The 19,337-nt window shown below is 42.8% G+C and overlaps 3 protein-coding genes across 24 annotated transcripts in view; 2 read left to right on the top strand and 1 right to left on the bottom strand.

Annotated features, from left to right (window-relative positions):
- LOC120898558 (nuclear hormone receptor FTZ-F1) overlaps nucleotides 1-8,753 on the top strand; it is a 121,856-nt gene extending 113,103 nt beyond the window's left edge. For all 17 annotated transcript variants that reach the window (XM_040304575.1, XM_040304567.1, XM_040304569.1 and 14 more), the window contains 3 exons: nucleotides 3,946-4,204; nucleotides 4,284-4,384; nucleotides 4,469-8,753. In XM_040304575.1, coding sequence (XP_040160509.1) covers nucleotides 3,946-4,204; nucleotides 4,284-4,384; nucleotides 4,469-4,615 — 507 coding nt within the window. In that variant the 3' untranslated portion in view covers nucleotides 4,616-8,753. The remainder of the gene's footprint in view (nucleotides 1-3,945; nucleotides 4,205-4,283; nucleotides 4,385-4,468) is intronic.
- LOC120898562 overlaps nucleotides 1-19,337 on the top strand; it is a 242,014-nt gene that overhangs the window by 149,568 nt on the left and 73,109 nt on the right. The gene's annotated exons all lie outside the window — the stretch shown is intronic.
- Nucleotides 14,002-18,777, bottom strand: LOC120898564 (probable cytochrome P450 305a1). Of its 3 annotated transcripts, XR_005738675.1 has the most exons (6): nucleotides 17,999-18,777; nucleotides 17,812-17,938; nucleotides 17,563-17,746; nucleotides 16,545-17,501; nucleotides 15,810-16,490; nucleotides 15,624-15,740 (listed from the first exon to the last, which is right to left on the bottom strand). XR_005738675.1 is itself a non-coding variant. In XM_040304601.1 (4 exons), exons 2-4 carry the CDS (start codon nucleotides 16,009-16,011, stop codon nucleotides 14,185-14,187), a joined length of 1,686 nt encoding a protein of 561 aa, XP_040160535.1. In that variant the 5' UTR covers nucleotides 16,012-16,216; nucleotides 16,279-16,379; the 3' UTR covers nucleotides 14,002-14,184. The 3 variants fall into 3 exon arrangements, 2 of the variants coding, with proteins under 2 accessions (XP_040160535.1, XP_040160534.1); XM_040304601.1 differs by lacking the exons at nucleotides 16,545-17,501; nucleotides 17,563-17,746; nucleotides 17,812-17,938; nucleotides 17,999-18,777 and adding an exon at nucleotides 14,002-15,415 and having other exon boundaries at nucleotides 15,488-15,740; nucleotides 15,810-16,216; nucleotides 16,279-16,379; XM_040304600.1 differs by lacking the exons at nucleotides 16,545-17,501; nucleotides 17,563-17,746; nucleotides 17,812-17,938; nucleotides 17,999-18,777 and adding an exon at nucleotides 14,002-15,415 and having other exon boundaries at nucleotides 15,488-15,740; nucleotides 15,810-16,368.

The following is a 19,337-nucleotide window of genomic DNA, read 5'->3' as shown; positions in this document are numbered from 1 at the left end:
TTCATTTGGTCGCCGAGCGGCTATGGAGCTCCCCGAAAATGGTTACTCATGTGCGATCAGAGGCGAATGGCCAAAGTATTGTTTTTGAAGTCTGCGTGCCGCGCTGTAAACAGGATGTAAGCAGTGACGTTTCTAGAGAGGTCTCTCTCTCTCTCTCACGTTTTATGCAAAACAAGTAAACAAAAACACATTTTTGCGTAGATCCAAACTCAAGAAAGGGTTACAAAATGTTGTAAAACTGTCATTCAAATTATTTATATTTTCATACAACAAAAAATGGGAAAATAAAGTCCAGACCTCAATTATAAGGACATTAATAATGAATACGCACCTGAAGCTATACTATGTCATGCACTGCATTAATGCCCAAAACGTTGCCATTTTTCATACATGCATAGTCAAGTAAACAGTCTGGAATACGGTCAAATTAAAAGAATGAGGCCATCCGATGGGGGGAGGGACCCTACCCGAACAGCAATAACTAGAACACTCCACTTATTGTAAAAGGATTCCTTGGGCGCAAACCTTTACCCACCTGCTCCAATTTGAGGAGGCCTACATTGCGTAATGAAGTAGCGAAGTGCGTTCTACTTTTCCCGTTTTTTTTTTTTACTTCCCTCTAGCGTTTCTATGCCATTTTACTCACTCCACTCTCTGCATCTCCTTTGAGCAGCTTAGCATACAGTAGTTTGGTTGCCTGTGGCCCACTTTCAACAAAACAGGGGAGAAGGGTGGCTCCCACTTCGGCTCCTCATATAGCAGAGCCCCTCTTGGTAGAATTTTTGAGGTCCTTTGGCTTCCCGTTTTACAAAAGATGAGAAAGTAGCACAGGCTCTCCGGCAGGCGCGCTGATGTTCTTCCCATAGAAAGTGTAGCAAATTTTGCTTTTGTGTTTGTGTCATCCCGGCCTGAAGATATTTCTTCCTCGCTAACCGTAGGATACAAGTGAGGGGTGGGGAAGATTGGAGCTCTTGTTTAGGATATTATGTTTCAGCATAAAACAAAACAACAACAGCAAAAAGTAGCCGAACGAAACAAGCAGCGTGTAAATAGCCACATCCTTCCATCATTATCATCATCATCAGTGTGATCATCGTCCTGTCTTCATCTCATCTTGTGCATCGACAGCATCATTTAAAACGCTTTGCCAAAACCGTAGGATGAGGTGTGAAAAGTTGCAGAAAAGTTGACGGAGAGGTCCTGAGATTGGCACGGCAGGGGTGTAGATGAAAATAAGATGGGCCTGATGATGAGCAGAACCTACTCCCTCTCCCTTCCATTCTTCTGACTCATTTAGCCAGTGACAGTGGCTTTTGTGCTGCATCTAACAGCTTTTTTTTAACCCACCCATTTTCCCCATAGAACGATGTAATGCTTTCACTTTTGATGCTTTTTTCACTTTTGTTTCGATTGCATCCCAACTCGGTAGGCAAAAATGCACGCTGAAGAAGAGCTGATGCAGCTGCTCTGTGTGTGTGTATCTGTATGCCCACGTGGGCATGCATTCAATCAAGAAACGAGAGAGAGAGAGAGGTGATGAGAAGCGGGATGTATGGGTAAGGGTGTACTGTGTACTTCTCATATCACTTTCATCGAAGCTAATATCGCCACAGGACCCGGCTGAAAATAAATTTCCTACCACTAGATCTAAACTGGGTCATTGGGTCAGAGCAGTGTAGTGGCAGGGCAGCGGGAGTAGGAGTGGTTCGGCAAGGATGTGCAGTGTATAAAAACGGGGGTATACCTCGATGGGTTCTTGGGAAGACGCGGGAGAAAGGGTTAGAATAGAACGCTGATGGGAACGGGCAGCTGGGTGGAGGCTTCTTTATTCAATACCCGAGCAGTGGTGGATTTAATCTGCTCCATTTCAATCTTCGTAACAGTGGAGAGGCCGATCCGTTCGCCTGTGCTTGTGTGTTTTTTTTGTCTGTGCTAACAGTGTCATATGGCAACGTGTTCGGTGGCGCATGGCGCTGGGAAGGAGTATTCTGGGAAGATTCTTCGCTGCTAGAGGGATGGTTATTGTATGGAAGCTTTATTTTAGGATTACTTGTTTTAGCGCTACTGAGGAAAAAAAAGAATCGATAAATCAGGCGTCACTTCAATATTGAGGACACGAGCCAGTACTAAGCAAAATGAAATTAGCGTTATTCTTGATAATTAAAGCGTTTTTGGATTATTCAAAAGCATAATTCCATTTTTTATTTGAAGTCTTGAATGGTCAACTGAAAAATGAACTGCATTTAAATGCAAAACGCCATGGTTTGAATATTTTAAGTACCAAAGAGTTCACCAACAAGCTTTATCGCTATACAAATTATGTTAAAATTCATACGCTTATTCCTACGATAATTCCTACACTATTGCTACGGCTGCACATTTACTATCGAGTGTGGTTTGTCGACTGAAACTGGAACTGTAATGGTCTAGGTGCAAGTATAGTCCCGAACCAATCTCCTGTATCGTTCCGAATCAGGAACAGTTCTAGGTATTGTTCCCGGAAATGAATGAAATATGAAGCTACTTCAGGATCAGTATGGGTCCATGATTGGTTCCAGGACTGGGATGGATCCATGGTAGGTTTCAGGACCGATATGTGTTCAAGATTGGTTCCAGGGCCGGTATGGGTCCATCATCGGTTCCAGGACCGGCATGGGTCCATTATAGGTTCCAGGACCATGATGGGTCCAATATTGGTTCCAGAATTGGTATGAGTTCATGATTGGTTTCAGGACCAGTATGGATTCATGATCGGTTTCAAAGTAGGTATGGGTTTATGATTGGTTCCTGGACCGTTATGGGTTCAGTATCGCATCCAGTTCCGGCATATGTGCAGTTCTTGAACCAGAATAGGCAATTTATTGGTGTCAGGACCGCATGGGTTTGGTTTTGGTTTTAGGTCTCTTAAAGCGTCGTCTTAAGTGTCACAATTCAATTGGGTTTTGAGGCCATAAATTTCGGAGTACTCTTTATAGTAAAGGAGATCATTGAAATTAAGTAGCACAGCCCTGTAATCTGGCATAGTTAACTAGTTGTGTAGCCCTTTTTGGATAGGAATATTCGTTTCAAACTCTGCAAACCATTGGCTTGGCAAAGTGAATCATTAACTCATTCATTCAAACAGACCACTATTGTCAATCTTGTAGCTTTATGACGAACTAATAATCCACCATCACCACCACCGCCCATAGCACTCGCAACAATTCCCAATTTTCACAGCCATCATTTCGATGCTGTTCAACGCTGGAGAATCATAAAAGCCGTTGTGCAACATGCTTCGTGTCCAACCTTCTGGTTGTATGTGCTGAGATTGGTTGTGAGTGAAGCCGTGGAAATTAGTCGCGCACCGAAAGGAAAATGACACGCGGCTGCAGAACGTACAAAGCAACAGCACCATCAACAATGCAGTAAAAATGCACCATGGAAAGGGAAACAGGCAAGCAAAACAAAAACTCAAGCATTTAATGAGTAATTGATCGTAAATTGCACTGGCCACCGCGATCGGCAATGGAAACGAATCACCAACGGTTCCAGCAGAACATTTTGCAAAGTTTGCGAACGGTGCGAATTGTAATTGCGCGGCGGTGATGCGCAAAAAATTGACACACGAGATTTCGAAGATTGGAATAGAGAGGGAGGGAGCGAGTGCGAAAGATCTGGGAGAAAATCTGGGCCATGGTCAAGTGATTGTTAGGGGCGCTGCTTGCAAAGGCCCCTGTTTACCAAGTGACTCGCATCTCGCGAAGTCTTCTTGGGGCCTTTTTCCTCCCCACTTACAGTGGACGGCGACGTGTTGCAATGTTTTTTGCATTATTTTCTTCTTTCTTTTTCTGTTAAATCTCACAAGGACAACAAGATCGTTGTGCGTCTTCCAATCATCTCGATCACACTCGACACACACGCATACTAAACGAAAGTCTTTGTCTCTTTTCCTATCGCTTGCAGGTTGACGATCAGATGAAGCTCCTCCAGAACAGCTGGTCGGATATGCTGGTGCTCGACCACATACACCAGCGCCTGCACAACGGGCTGCCGGACGAAACCACCCTGCACAACGGGCAGAAGTTTGATCTCTTAGGTTTAGGGCTGCTGGGCGTGCCGAGCCTGGCCGAGCACTTTAACGAGCTGCAGAACAAGCTGCAGGAGCTCAAGTTTGACGTCGGCGACTACATCTGCATGAAGTTCTTGCTGCTGCTGAATCCCGGTAAGTGAAACCGGTGTGCTGATCGACGCTGTCATTGCCATCGTTTTCTAAACTTTTCTTTTCTGCTCTTCTTTCACAGATGTACGGGGGATCACCAACCGAAAGACGGTCGTCGAGGGCTACGAGAACGTGCAAGCGGCCCTGCTGGACTACACGCTTACCTGCTATCCGTCGGTGCCTGTAAGTAGTCGCACAAGATCATCCATCGCCTGTTGCTTCCTTTGCTTGATACTAACGATTGCTCTCCATTTACTCCATTTCCAGGACAAGTTCAGTAAGTTGCTCAGTATTATTCCGGAGATCCACGGAATGGCAGCACGGGGCGAGGAGCATCTGTACATCAAGCACTGTGCCGGCAGTGCACCCTCCCAAACGCTGCTGATGGAGATGCTGCATGCCAAGCGGAAATGAAGCTGGCCGGTTGAACCGAATCCACCACAACCACCAGCACCACCGGCCGCACTGCCACCGGTGCAGCATCACCACCACCACCACCATCATCCGGTCGGTGGTTATCGTCGTGTAACGCGTGCAGCTGAGGCGGAGGAATGAACAGCGCGAGTGACCGAAAGAACCAATTCAATAGTGGAGCTGATGCTTGCTTCTTGCTGTCCATTTCAATCCACTCCAAATCACCAACAAGGCAACATCGCGAGACGCACGTAAGCGCACGTGCACATCTACACACGCACGCACAAACAATCGCACACACACACACTCACTCGTGCAATCACGTCCAGGATGTTTTTTTTTGTTTTAATCTCCACAAAAAAGAGGTCACTTGAGGAAGAGGATGTGTGGTGTATTTGTGTGTATACTTAAGCTCAGTTGTTTCCGCTCGCTAGACTTAAAATTCCGGAATGGAGGGAACGAGGAAGGCTTTTGCAAGGGCCCTTCCCTTTAGCGTGTGTGTGTGTGTATGTGTGTCTCGTATGTTACTTCACTTATCCACCATCCTCGTTACTATCGTTAATTAAGGTTTAACGTTATCGATCTTTAAGGCTCTTTAAGCACACACACACACACGGACACGAATCGTCGCGAAACAAATTTTGCTATTTGTTTATTGTTTTTTTTTAAATATCTTTTAGTTCGTTTTTTTCTTCTCTTAAGTAAACGTGGTATTAGGGGTTAGTAGTGTTTGTAGTAGCTAGGGAATAGAAAGCGATAGAATACAGCACCCGAACGGTCAAGGATCGTTATAGAGTGTATGTGTGTGTGTGTTTGTAGGTGATCGTGCGCGTGTATGTGACAAAAAAGAAAAGAAAACCCCCAAACCTTGACGAACGTACACTAAAAAAAACGGCTACCAGGTGTGATGAAACAAATTGTAGAAATGATGGTGATTTAATGTAATTACGAGCATCGGGAAGAACCGGAATGAATTTGTGCAATGAGTGTAGAAGGTCCTTTCAAAACAAAATGAACAAACCGCCTAACTCTAGAATACATTATGTGACGCACACACACACACACATACACTCAATAGAAGAAACCAACAAAATCACACACACACATTAACATGTCGTTACCAATTGCATCTCAGCGAAAACTACCAGAAATGTTTTATTCTCTATTTATTGTGTGTTTGGCAACGGGCGGGTGCACGTGAACGGAGCAGCATGGGCAGCAAAAGTAAACGGTAGCAGTGAGGGCCCAGGCCATCCAGGATGTTGATTGTTAAACATTGCATCGGAAGAGTAGTTTTGTGCGGTCTCTTCACCGGTGGCCATTCATTTAAGCGTATGACCCACTGTAACGATCGTGCAGCAGTGTAAGTAGCAGCAGTGTAGCCAGGAAGGGAATCCAATCGGTGATATGTATAGAGGTTAGATAGGAAGAAAGAGATAGAGAGAGATGGTTATCTCCATCAGGAGAGTGGAAATTATTTTAAATCTTCTAACGCAAATTGGAATGGGAGAAAGATGTTGAGGACGATTTGCCATTAGGACGCTAAATTACAAACCACACATCCCTCTTCAATGGGGGGAGGCTCCATATAGCCACCCTCTTGGCGCACCTGCGTGCTCCGTGTGTGTGTGTGTGTTCTGTGTGTACGTGTGCATTTGTGCACGTGAAATCACTACGTTTTTTACGCAAACAAAACAAATGCAAAAGAAAAGATCGTTTAAAGCAGCGCGAGGATAAATATATGTACAGTTTGTTATATATAAGTTTGAGAAGAAGCTAAGAAAAGGAGAAGAGAAAACACACACACACCTACAGTATGTTTAAATATGCATGCGTAGTGTGGTGGGAAAAGGATTGTAAATTTTGTTTATGTTTTAACACACTTACCCACTACAAACAGCAGATGCAAAAGAAAATGGAAAAGAGAGTGGAAACAAAACCCCGGGAGGATAGGAAAGGCAACCACTTTGCTAAAAAAATACTAAATACTAAGTGCGCACACGCACGTGTGTTAATAGTGATCTAGAAAAGGAGAGAAAGCGAGTGTGTGTGTGTGTGTGTATGCGTGTGAAGGGAATGTTGGGAGGTTTTTAGTAGTGATAGAAACTAATAGTGTAGCTGTACTAAAAACGAAGAAGCCGAAGAGAGGGTGAGTAGGAAGAAAAGAAAAACACAACACACATAAATATGCATACAGCAGCAACAAAACAACACACACACATAAAAAAGGAAACAAAGGATCTAAAACTAAGTGTTCACTAAATGTTAAAGCAAAAATCATGATTACATTACAAAACAAAACAACAAAAAAAACAAGCAAGAAAGTAGATAAGGAAAAAATACGCAGAATTAGTAAGCGAGGCAAGGTTTAATAAGAAGCGGGGTTTAGTAGACAGTAACAGTCCGTTTCATGCGTATGTTTTGCCGGCTCGGTTTGGTTAATAGTTTTCGGTTTATCTTTTTTTCTTTTTTCGAAGAGGGTTTTAAACCACCCACCACCGGAATGGGGAGTTATTGGAGAAGCGTGATGCGTTTTTGTGTAGTGCAATTTGCAGTGCAACAGGCGCTGCAGCATCCTGCCTTGTCGCTTTGTGTGTCTCGGAGAGAGTGTTGTTTCTTTTCCTCTCCCGGTTATTGCGCTTGTGATTGTGTTTCATGTTTTATCATCATTGGTGCCAGGTGATCGACCGGCATGGCCGAGTTTTTGCTTTGGAAATTTCCCCCCTTTTCACGCAGCATACAATAGGCCGTAAATGGGAACGGTTTCAACAAACACTGGCAGTGCAGTACAGTAACGGAAACTTTAATACAAAAAAAAACACACACAGAGAAATAGATAACCATTTATAAATGCCTATTCTACACCATCGTTGCTGTTACAAACTGATACAATATCTAAAACCACACACGCATACTGCAAACAAACAAACAAACAAAGCATACAAAGTATATAAAACCACTGTTCTAACTGTTATGAAAATAATGTGTACACCCAACTTACCATAATGTGCAAAAACAAAAAAAAAAGCAAACAAACATCCCCATGAAACAGAGAGAGTAACTGTTGATATTAACTTTTATTTCTTCCTTGTCTCCACGAGTGAGGAAAAGCGAAAAATCCAACATTTAAGAGACAAACAAAAATAGAACTAACCGATGTACTATTTATAAATATATAAAACTCTCAAAACTTGAATAGTCAGCAACAGAATGTTACCGAATATTATCTACAAAACAAACGTAAGAAAACAAAACACAATGTAAAATGTAAAGTGCAAGTAATAGTGTAATAATACCCTCCCGCAAAAATAATCCACAAAACCCATTATTGCGCAATAGCACAGATTTTAAACCCGCTTTCGACGTGCATCACAAACAGCAACTCACACAAGTAGTATCAGTAAAACTGCGCAACAAGCGGCAGCAGAACAGCAGAAAATACCTACAAAAAAAAAACAAACAAAAAAAGCCGAATGAATCCGTCTATTTACACAGCAAAATAAGCCAACTGTAACTAAAAATGAAAAGCGTGAATTGAAAATTTAACAAATGTAAAAGTAAAAACCACAAACGCAGCAGTGAATGATCCAAGAAGAGAAAAAACACGAAAAAAAATCTTTCAAGAGTTAGCAAGATAAGCGGGCGTTATAGAGAGAGAAAGAGAGAAAGAGATGGATGCCAAACTCGCGACACAACGCAGAAAAGAAGAAAAAACAAATAGCGTAGCCGGGAAAAGAGAAGAAGAAAAGGACACAAAAGAGGGGAAAAACAGAAAACCAGCGGTACAGCAAACAAATTTTCTCTTTACATTGTAAATAGTAGCGTGTACGTATTGTGTTTAAGGGCATTCTTTACATTCCATCTCCTGTTCCTGGCTTTAAAGGGGTGACAACGCGGTCAAATGTTGCCATTTATGTTCTTCTTCTTCTTCTTTACTTTTTCTCGCTCTTGTGTTCTGTTCTATGTTCTATTTTCTGTTTTGCTATCTGATCTACTACTTTTTACTACTACTTCTACTACTACTACTACTACTCCTGCTCTGTTTCCTGCACTCATACAGCGCTTGTCTCATGATGTGTGCGGCGTCTTTTTTAGATATGGTTCAATAATATATATATATTATCTTGCTATTGTTAAACTGTTTCTTTTTTATTTATTTCCGTTCCTTCTTGCTTTTTATGCTTTCTTTCCTTTCTTTGTTTCTTGTTTTTGTCTTATCCTGTCATCTCTCATGTTTTTTTCTGTTATTTTTCGTTGCTTTAAACTTTTTTCTTTATCTTACCTTCGTCTGTTGTTGGTGTTGGCTATTTATTTTACAATTTCTTATTCTTTTGAATCTCTGTTCACTAATCGAACGGTTACCAGTTTCACGCTGTCGAATTTTATTCTCATTGAGTATGTACCTTTTTGCAACAGTATATTTTCTTCTCTGTGGTTCTTCCACCTCTTTTCTGCTCTTTTATTGTTTGTTCTATTATTTTTCACATTTTTCATCTACTTTTCATTTCCTTTCATTTTATTCTGTACCCTTTTAAGACATTTCCTTTTATTTCTGCTCCACCTGCTTTTATTTTTCTTCACCCCTTCCTCTCCAAATCCGACCTTTCAAATGTGTGTTGCTTGCGAGAAGCGGACAAATCGTTAAACAATGAAAACCAAGTAATGAAATCGAGTATCGAATGTGTTCCGAATATATGCATCACTCTTTACAAAGTTACGCACTGTTCGTGTATTAGTGTGGTGTGTATGTGATTAATATGTAGCTGTACAAGCGTGGTCGTAAAGCTTTATGAAAAGGGGGAGGGATTGAAAAAGTAAAACAAAACAACAAACACACACATAAACACAACGTTACCAAAACAAACCATACATACATATAAATACAGAAAAGGATAGGGAAAAGAACAAAAAAACAGTTGCTAAAGTAAATTACTCCTGAAACACAGATGGAGAAATAGAAGCAAACCAAAACACTGTAGAAACGCCTTGAACGATGTGTGTTAGCTTTTAGTAGCATTCAGAGACGGGAGCTAGGACACGGCAGCAAGTAGCAGAAGAAGGAGCCGAATGGGGTAGAATATTAGAATCCACCCCTCCACAAACCCTTTGCAGGACTTTTGCCGTTCCCAGCAGGAGGAATGCTTAGAAACAAAACGATATATTTTTCGATGTAAACTTTTTGTCCCCTTTTAGCCTATCCCAATCAAAAAACAGGATTGTTGGCGGCATGGTCCTGCTCATTAACACACAGACACACATAAAACACACACAGAAAGCTACAGAAACAACACATGAACTAAAATGAAATGCCTTTTCAAAGTACAAACGTGTTTGTTGAAGCGAAGTGGAAAGGACCGATGGAGGTGTTTAGTAGAAGTGGAAGTTCCGAGTAGTGTTCCGTGGGAGGGGGGCATGCGTTGTATTTGAAGTAGTGAGTCGTCGTTTTGCGTAGGTTTATCTCTCGTACCTTGTACATATGATTTGGTGCTGGTTTGCCCCGTACGGAGGGAGCCATCTAGCTAGGGTGACCAAAAAAACACAAAATCTCTTCTCGTGTGTTTGTGTGCGTGTCTGTTACCTGTCATTAGTGTAGTGGATGTGGATTAGATAAAGGAATTCGATAGGAAAGAGTGTGCGAAAAACACACAGAAACACAAACACACACACAAAAACCGATGGAAAATGTAGTAGTCAAAAACGTATCCTCGCTTCATACAAACAAAAAGATAAGAACAACATAAAAAATACATTTTAAATAGTGTGCTGAATGGGAAAAGCAGCACATATAAATCTTTTAGATAGAAAAAGGAAACAAAGAAATAACAACAAGCAACACACATTTGAAAGTAAGTTAAATCGGTTTGGATATGTACTGTTTGGCATTTTGGTAAAAGCAAACAAATTAATCTACAAAATAACAACAAATATGAATGGAAAAACAAATATGAAAACTAAAACAAAACAGCTGCTAAAAGAAGTTATTAGCCATACAAACAAACGAATATTGTTTCGGAGTTAATTGACATAATTGATTGCTTTTTATCATTTATTTCTCCTTCTTAATCCACACACACAAAGAATATAAATGATCCCATTTACACCAGGCACGGGTAGCAATGATCACTCCCCCAACTCGACAGGACAGGCGTGTTAGAGTGTGTGAAGAAAGCAGAGCCGCAGGACAGCGATGTAAGGTTAAAAGGATAGGAAAAAAAGCCGGTAAAAACATACGTAGCTAGTTGTTTAGTCGAAGAAGAATAAAAAGAAGAAGAATAAGAAGAAGAAGAAAAAGAAGAAGGCGAAGAAGAAGAAAAAAAACAAACCAATTTCGCTTGAAAAAAAAAACAAAACATTCCAACAGCCGCCAACCAGTAACAGTACAGCGAAACAGCGAATGCGATCGTGATTGTTAGGTGTGCAAAAAGAAGAAGAAAAAAAGAAAACAAAGCGAAGAAGCTAAACGTAAAGAGGTAAAAAAACACACACACACAAACAAAAACAAACAAAACCGTGGAAATATTATTAGATTGAAAATCATAATTTGCCACAGTGATATATTATTAGGCAGTAGTAGGACGACACTATTAGGATGTAGAAAAACAAACGAGGGAATGGAAAGGAAAAAAAACCTGTGTCCACTGTTTTAGTGTCGTTTTTCCTCTTTTCTTTTCCTTGTCGCTCCGTTGGCATCTCGAATCAATCTCTTCCTCTCTGATCTAATGCTCGCTTGAAGGCGGCGGACCATTTTCCATCTTGGATCATTCGTTGCTCTTTCGTTTTGGGCACGCGTAGTATGAATTAGGCTAGAGGGGGAAGGTCCAAATTTAAACACAAAAACACTGCTGCGCACCACAAAACACACAAACTTTCTGGTTTCCCGAGCTCACTAGAATTCCGCACACATACCCGCATAACGCAAAAGTAACGCAAAAGTAACGCAAAAACTAGCTGTGCAAAACCGTAGCGCAAAACACACACACAAAACAACAACAAATACGCAACCACAGTTGGGGAGTAAAAAACGAAACGAAAAAGATGTGCGAAAAACGTGTGTAATGTGTATAAAATAAGTGTAAGTGTAAAGAAAACGTGCAACCACTACACGTACATCACAAAGAGAAGAAAAAAACAAAGGCTAAAAGCAAAATGAAGCAAAAAGAAAATGCGATATTACAAAGAAAGAAGCAAAACAGTCACGCGTGAGAAGACAAAAAAAATAAGAAGATATGAAAAGTGAGAGAGAGCGAAGCGAGAGAGAAGAGAGAGAGAAAAAGTGAAACAAACAAACAAACAAAAAAATTGGGTACCTTACCTTGATGTGTTTTCAGAAGAGTTTCTTCTGTCTTTGTAGTTTACGATTATTGTTTTGTTTTATCTACTTTTTCCATCTTTCTTTATACATTTTCTTTCTAGAAGCTAGAAGTTTAAGCCGTTTATACGCATAAGTTTAGTACACTAATCTATTCTACTTTACTTTTCTTTCTCATTTTCTTACCTCGTTCCACTGTTCACTCCATTCTCTATCTGTACTGCTCTACTATACAATTTTCCTCTACTTTCACACTTCTTCTTTTTCAACCTGTTTCTCTGTTTCCTCATTTTCCTTAACACACCTACACCTACTTAAAATAGCGTTTGGGTTTTGTTTTAAAGCATTATTTTTCGTCTTCGCCGCCGCTACCCTTATACTTGTTTTATATTTTGTAATAAAGTCGTTAGTAATAATAATCGTGTAATAATTAATAATAAAAATGAAACACAAAAAAAAACTATAACAAAAAAACAACAACCTTCGTTAAGCGGGAAGGGAGGAGGGGAGGGGGACAGAGGAAGGGGCTGTGGGAACTAGATGGGGGAATGGAATATGGAGCAAGGGAAGGGGGAAATAATCGTTGCACGAATGTACCTTTGGTTTAGAATTAGGAAAGAGAGGAAAGAGAAAGAGAAAAGTGAAGAAACGAAAGTGAAAGAAGGATAATAAAATAGCTTTATTGGTTTTTTTTGCTGGAAAAAGTGAAAAACAACAAACGAGAAAAGAGAAAGAAACCCAAACATCATGTGCATCGAATGCATGCATGATAAAAACACACAACACTACAGAAGATATAAAAAAAACACAAAAACAAAACAAAAAAACAATTTACAAAACTATACAGAAACTTACTTAGGTGAGCAAAAAGAAGAAGAAAAAAAAGAGAATAAACGGGAATCTCCCGAACATATGTCGAATGTTATAACAAAAAGAAACAAACAGAGGAAGGGGAGATAACAAAGTGTAGGAAACTGTACTTCCTCTAAGGAAACTTTATATATATACTTATGTATGTGTAGGACAGCAGCAAATCCGTCGCAAATCCGAGCTGTAGTTAAGCGAAGGAGGGGGGTACTGGGGAGCGGAACAAACACATGAAACATGATTACCAATTACTTTCAAAAAGTACATCATCGATAGACGGAAAGGGGTCGGAAATGGAGGAATGGCTTAAGAGTAAGTGTTGTTTCTGTACCGAAAGAATCACGCAAAGCTGGATCAATATAGTGTGTGTGTGTGTCAGTACGATCGATTCGGTTGCAGTGCTCGAGGTGGTTGGGGTTGTAATCGCCGGGTTGTTCAGAAATAGTGTGATGATGCTTTTAAAAAGAAGAAGAAACCGCTTGGCCGCCGTACACAGTGAACGGTCACACCGTCAAACGAGATACACACTAAAACACAAACACACACACATTGTACATTGTTTCTCTACTGCTGTATATCTTCTGTTTTGTGTTTTCTTTACTTCGTTTTATCGATCTTAAGAAGAAGCTGTAACTGTTAAGTTTTTGGTGGTAATATTGGCAGAGTATATATATATACATGTATGAATATAGTGTAACAAAAAACAAACCAGAGATGTAGAAATCATGTGAAGATGAAATATATATATACATATAGTTGTTAAGAAAAAGGGTCTACGTGAACATGATACAAAACATATGCAAACAGGCGGAGGGTCATCAGTGAAAAACGAGAAGTCATTCCTTCTTCTTTTAAGCACTTTTCGCAACCTGGTAAGGAAATGGAAAGGCGATAGAAGAAGAAGGTTTGGCTTCCATGGTTTAATTTATCGTTTCGAAGCCCGAAAGGGAAAGGGAAGAGAACAACAGCAAACACACAAACACACAAACAAACAAACAAAAAAACAAACATAACAACACGAACAACTGGAGATACCATCAAAATACTTATTTTTAATTCATGTATTTAAAATACAAACAAAACCAGACAAGAGAAGGTAATAAAGATGAAAAACAAAAAAGGGTCCTTGTTTAGTAGTTTTGTATTAATAATGATTTTGCATTATGTTGAAAACACAAAAAATAGTTATATTTTTTTATAATTTATACACATTTAATCGTACTTTGGATGTTTTTTTCCTTTAAATATGACGGATGAATGTCTTGCGGATTTGTTTGAATTTTGAATGCGCGTGCTCTGCAGTGCGCGCCATCTATTGGTCGGTGCTGGTAGTAGTAATAGATTTCGCATTTCGCATTAATTTGCTTTTATACATTTTATTATAAATTTAAAATTACTGTACATAATTTATCCTTTCCTTAATCTCTTCTTGCAAACGTCCTTTCTGGTTTCTTCTCGGCTGAAACACCACATGGTACGGTTTCGCCGATAGAGTGATTCCTGGCTTCAGCGTCAACGACGGTGCCATACTCGTGCCATCCTCCGACGCTTCGTCCGTTCCCACCAGACAGAACCGCTTCATTACACCCACGAAGAATGTAAACAGACACGAGCGTGCCAACGTTTCCCCCAGACACCGTCGCTTGCCCTGTCCAAACGGCAGCAACCGTTCCGTGTTGACGATCTGCCGCTGCTCGTCCAGGAACCGTTCCGGTCGAAACACTTCCGGATCGCCCCAATGCTCCGGATCCATGTGCACGTTGCGCAGTCCCATCAGCACGGTCGTGTCCTTCGGTACTCGATACCCGCCCAGTGTACAGTCAGCAACTGCTCGTCTTGGTCCATTCACCGGAACGATGCTAAAGTAACGTTGGACCTCGAGCAGGAATGCCTCAACGTACGGCAACTTCAGACGATCGTCATAATGAGGGATGGCGTTGGGCTCCAGCTGACTATCAATCTCCCGATGCACCTTTTCCTGCACTTCCGGATGAACGATCATCATCAAGAGCGCGAGATCAAGCGTGGCACTCGTCGTCTGTCCACCGGCGATGAAGATATCCAGGATGATCATCGTCAGCTGCACTTCGGTGAAGTTGCTGTCGTTGCTGGAGACTCCTTCCCGGTCGCGCATTTCCTTGATGTACGCATAGATCAGATCGTCCACTGCTTTGTCCTCGCTAAAGTCTCCCTTATGCTCCTCGATCGTGGGATAGAAGAACTCGGTCAGCTGCTTGTTGAAACGACGCACCAGATTGTAGCCGCTCCATTCCGGGGCGATGAAACGCAACCAGGGCAGCTGGTTCAAGGTTCCACCGGCCATGTCAAACACTTTCGAGCGTTCCTGCAGTAACTCGAGCAGTCGCTGCAAATGGTCATCTGCTCGGGCCACTCGAGAGCCAGTCACGATCGTCCACAGCACGTTGATGACGCTGAGCGCGAGGATCGATCCTGGCCAGAGCGGTTGCTCCGCACGGGTGTCGAGCACGTCCAGCAGTTCGGTCAGCTCGGTTTGGATCTGTTCGTGCATCGCCTGCCGTCCGTAGCCCACCTGGCGGAGGTGTCGTGTGACGAAGCTTCGTTGCTCGTTCCAGAACGATCCATCCGTACAGGTGATGCCCAATCTGGAGAAGTACAGAAGATATCCTGTGTAACTAACAACCTTAACGCAATTTCAAACGATCAGTCCAACACACCTTGTTCCCAATGTACGCAACCGAATGAAAAAATTGTCCGGCCGACCCTGGAACGCTTCGTTGCAAAGAATGTCCTTCACTTCAGCGTATCCCAGACCCACCACCACACGCTCACGGCCCAGCTTCAAGCCTATCACGCTGCTCTGGTACGATTCCGACAGCTTATCGAACACGTTCGCCAACAGTCCGCCGTGCTGGGAGGCCATCCTGCGTATCAGTGGTGTATTGCCCACGATCGGCAACCATCTCGGACCTTGCGGGGGGAAAAGATGGAAATAGATTAAATCGCTGCAAAAGGAGAATATGGCACAGACTCTCTTACCCGGAGGATAGTTTGCTGGACGCCATAGTTCCTTCACGAGAAATGCTACCAGCAAAATCAGCGCCAATGCCGCCAACGTAAGTGTGATCATTGTGAGGATCGTTCTGGATGCTCTTCCAAAGGACTGGCGTTGCTTGTACAGGATGCACTTGAGCTCTGATGTGAAGGCAAGGACCTGCGGGTGTTTAAATATAGACACCATCTTTGTTCTCAAACTGCAATGCCGCAGTTCGTGCTCCGTTTGGGTTCGATGACCGTTCGGAGGGTGATGCGTGCCGATCGCATCGTCACGCAATGTGCTACCTGCTTCAATGTGTGAAGCAGCAGTGCGAGTTTGTCTCTAAATGCTACTTCATAACTGTTTTGCTTTACACTACACGACGAGTCTTTCCGGTTCTGTTTAAAATCTACAAGATAAATGCTATATCCACAAGAAATCCATCACATCTTTGATTTCTTATTAACGTACTTTTTAAACTTAATTGCACACCAACAAACTAGGCAATAGGGCTGCTTAAAGCAAAGCTTATCGTTGTATGATTGGCACCGGACTTTCATAAAAAAAGCAAGTTTAATCTAATTTAATGTTCTTCTTCTCGATGTGCGTCTTCAGATGCTCCATCAGCCCGGTCTGGCAGTAGAATGCTTGAAAGCACACGTGACAAATGTACGGTCGTTCACCTAAAATAAAGCCACTATTATTATCAATTCCATAAACTCCTTCCCATAACTTACCCGTATGGACGCGAATGTGCCGCTGCAGATGATGCACATCGACGAAGCTTTTTGCACAGTGATCGCACGTCAGCGGCCGCTCCTCCGTGTGCAGCCGGGCATGGTTGCGCAGATTGGACGTGCTGTTGAAGCGCTTCCCGCACTTATCACACACGTACGGCTTTTCGCCCGTGTGCACACGCAAATGCTTTTTCAGGTTGCACTCCTGGTTGAAGCTTTTCGAGCAGACGGTACACTGGAACAGGCCCTGCGGTCCGTGCACACGCATGTGCGACTTAAGGTGCGCCTCGCAGTAGAAACGCTTTTTGCACTGCTTGCACGCGTACGGCTTCTCGCCGAGATGCTTCCGTATGTGGTAGCGGAGATTGTTGGCCTGCACGAACGTCCGGTCGCAGTGTGGGCAGGGATGCTGCGATTCGATCAGATGCTGCCGCATGTGTTCCGCCATGTACTTCACCTGCTTGCCGCACACTTCGCACTGCTTTGGGCTTTTCGACGTTGCTCCCCGAGCGGTACGTTTCGGACGTCCGCGTTTGCGGGGCTCTTCCTCGGAGTTGGTGTGCTCATCCGCTTCCTCATCCAGAGCGGATTCATCCTCCTCCTCCTCCTCCTCGTGGTCAAGTGCTTCATCGTCATCGAGATCTGAATCAAGATCGGTGAATTTGGAATTGTCTTCGTCCTGGGAAGAGAATCGCTCTTTTCCTGATGACGGCCGTTCGTCCAAATGATCCGTTTCATTTTCGCCGGAGCTTCCCTCGTCCAAGGAAGTTCTTTCTTCGCGTGAGCTACTAAAACTCTTCCGAGCTTTCTTAGGTTCAGCCTTTAGTTTCGGTCGACCAGGCCGTCGTGCAGCTCTGCTTCGAACTGGCTCGTCGCTGACTTTCCGCCTTCCTCTACGTTTGACAATTTTCGTCACGTAAATACATGCTGGTTCTTCCGAATCAACTTCAGATTTGACTAAAATATTGTGTACAAATTATTTCATTTCAAAGGAAATCAATTCCCTCTTTAAACTCACCATCATCACCCATCGGATCGGACATGTCGCCTACATTCAGTGGATCATAGTCGAGCGGTTCCGGGTCCAGATCGGTCTTGATCACGTACTCTATCACCTTTGGCGGTGCATTCTCGTCGAACGCATCGATCCGTCGATGGCAGTGCTCACAGACCGGGGAAATCAAGCCACAAACCGGTGTCACCTGTGGACGATTGGTGGAGCAGTTCAGTAAACATTCATTCACTCTTTATACACACAACAAATTACCTCCACCCGGGTGCATTTGTAGATTTTGTTCAGCATGGCAGTGTCGTCCGCTTTGCAAAAAATCGATTCCATCGGCCCCTCGGTTTCGCCACAAATTTTGCAACACTGTTCCTTCTTCACGAAGGGGCTGAAATGGTAAGTAAAGAATAAGACCACCATTCGCTGGAAGGAACATTCTATTTCTTACCTATCGAAATCAATCTCATTGCTGGTGGTCATCGGGAATGCTGTTTAAAATCGCGTGAAATAAAAAGTACGAAAATCGGATGCGATTGTAAACAACAAAACAAGCTTCCCCGGCAAACAATGCGAGGGTTGGTGAGGTACCCCGGCAAACAATGCGAGGGTTGGTGAGGTACCTCTCGCTCTAATTTCTCTAGTCTAGTCTAGTTGCCTCGCTTCCTCCTATAGCGATTCTGTCGAGCTGAGCTTTCACGTCCCTCACCACATCTCTCCTTCCTACCCCTCGCCTAAGATCGTCTGACGTCTCGCCTGACACCTTTCGTTGTGTTGGTGCTCTGCGGCTGCTGTCACTGTAGAAGTCAGGTTGTGTGTGTAAAAAAAACGTAAACAGTGTTGTTGGCTGATCAATTTTGGTAAGTTTTTTAATAATTAAGTTCTTAATTTTACGTAAGTAAGTGCCATTTTAGCTAAAGTAAGTGGTAGAAGTCCTGCCCAATGCGTGCTGGCTCCGTCGGAAGCGTTACGTGCATGTACCGGCGTAGAAAAGTGGCGTGATGAACAACACAGCACAAGACAGCAGGTAAGTGTTATCCAGCGATTATCATGATGAAGAAACATTATTTTAATAGACTATGACCTCTTTTAACTTGCAGATATAATGCAGAAATGATATGGGCCTGCCGCAGGTGTTTGCGACTGTGCGCTGTGTATGATTGTGTATGATACGGTAAGTTGTAAGTGGGCCACGAAAGAAGAAGAAGATTGTTTGGTGAAGCTAGGGATTAGGATGCTAATCATTGTGTTTATTCCTTTTTTGCAGCCAATTTTCCTCTATCCTGGAACGAGGAACCATTTAAGAACATCCTCCGGAAGCTGTACGGCGAAGAGTCGGGCTCTACCAGCACAACACCCAGCCGGCACCGGGTGCCCCGATTGCGCCGTGAGACGGTGTCGAGCGCTCGTTCACAACGTTCGGGACAGAAATTCAACCCTTCGAATCATTATCTCCTGCCTCACAATAGCTGCAGCAGCAACAGGACCGAACCGACCGCACTACTGATTGCGGTCCTGGCAGGAGAAAAAACCCCACGAGTGAGTTCCTTCTAGATGCCCTATCGCTACATCTAAATCTGTTGTCTCTAAACCTAATGTTTTATCTTTCCTCAGGTCAACTGCGATCGAACAGGCTGCTGACGAACATTCGAAAAGGCGACAAACATTCATCCCCAGCGGCCTACGATGTTCTTAGTGTTCAGTGGTGTGCGCGACCGTCGAAGTGTTAACATTAAAAATTTGAATTAACAAGATAAGACTATTATGGTGATGTCGTGTAAATGTGCGCA

This window comes from Anopheles arabiensis, chromosome 2, assembly GCF_016920715.1.
Source record: "Anopheles arabiensis isolate DONGOLA chromosome 2, AaraD3, whole genome shotgun sequence".
Taxonomy (NCBI): Eukaryota; Metazoa; Arthropoda; class Insecta; order Diptera; family Culicidae; genus Anopheles; species Anopheles arabiensis.
The sequence above is the reverse complement of the archived record's forward strand: the minus strand, read 5'-3'. Positions and strand labels throughout refer to the sequence as shown.

Coding starts and splice junctions, on each gene's coding strand:
- LOC120898564 (XM_040304601.1), bottom strand. CDS start 16,011: ATGGTGTCTATATTTAAACACCCGCAGGTCCTTGCCTTCACATCAGAG. Junction 15,741..15,809: donor TCCAGCAAACTATCCTCCGG/GTAAGAGAGTCT, acceptor TCCCCCCGCAAG/GTCCGAGATGGTTGCCGATC. Junction 15,416..15,487: donor TTGCGTACATTGGGAACAAG/GTGTGTTGGACT, acceptor GTACTTCTCCAG/ATTGGGCATCACCTGTACGG.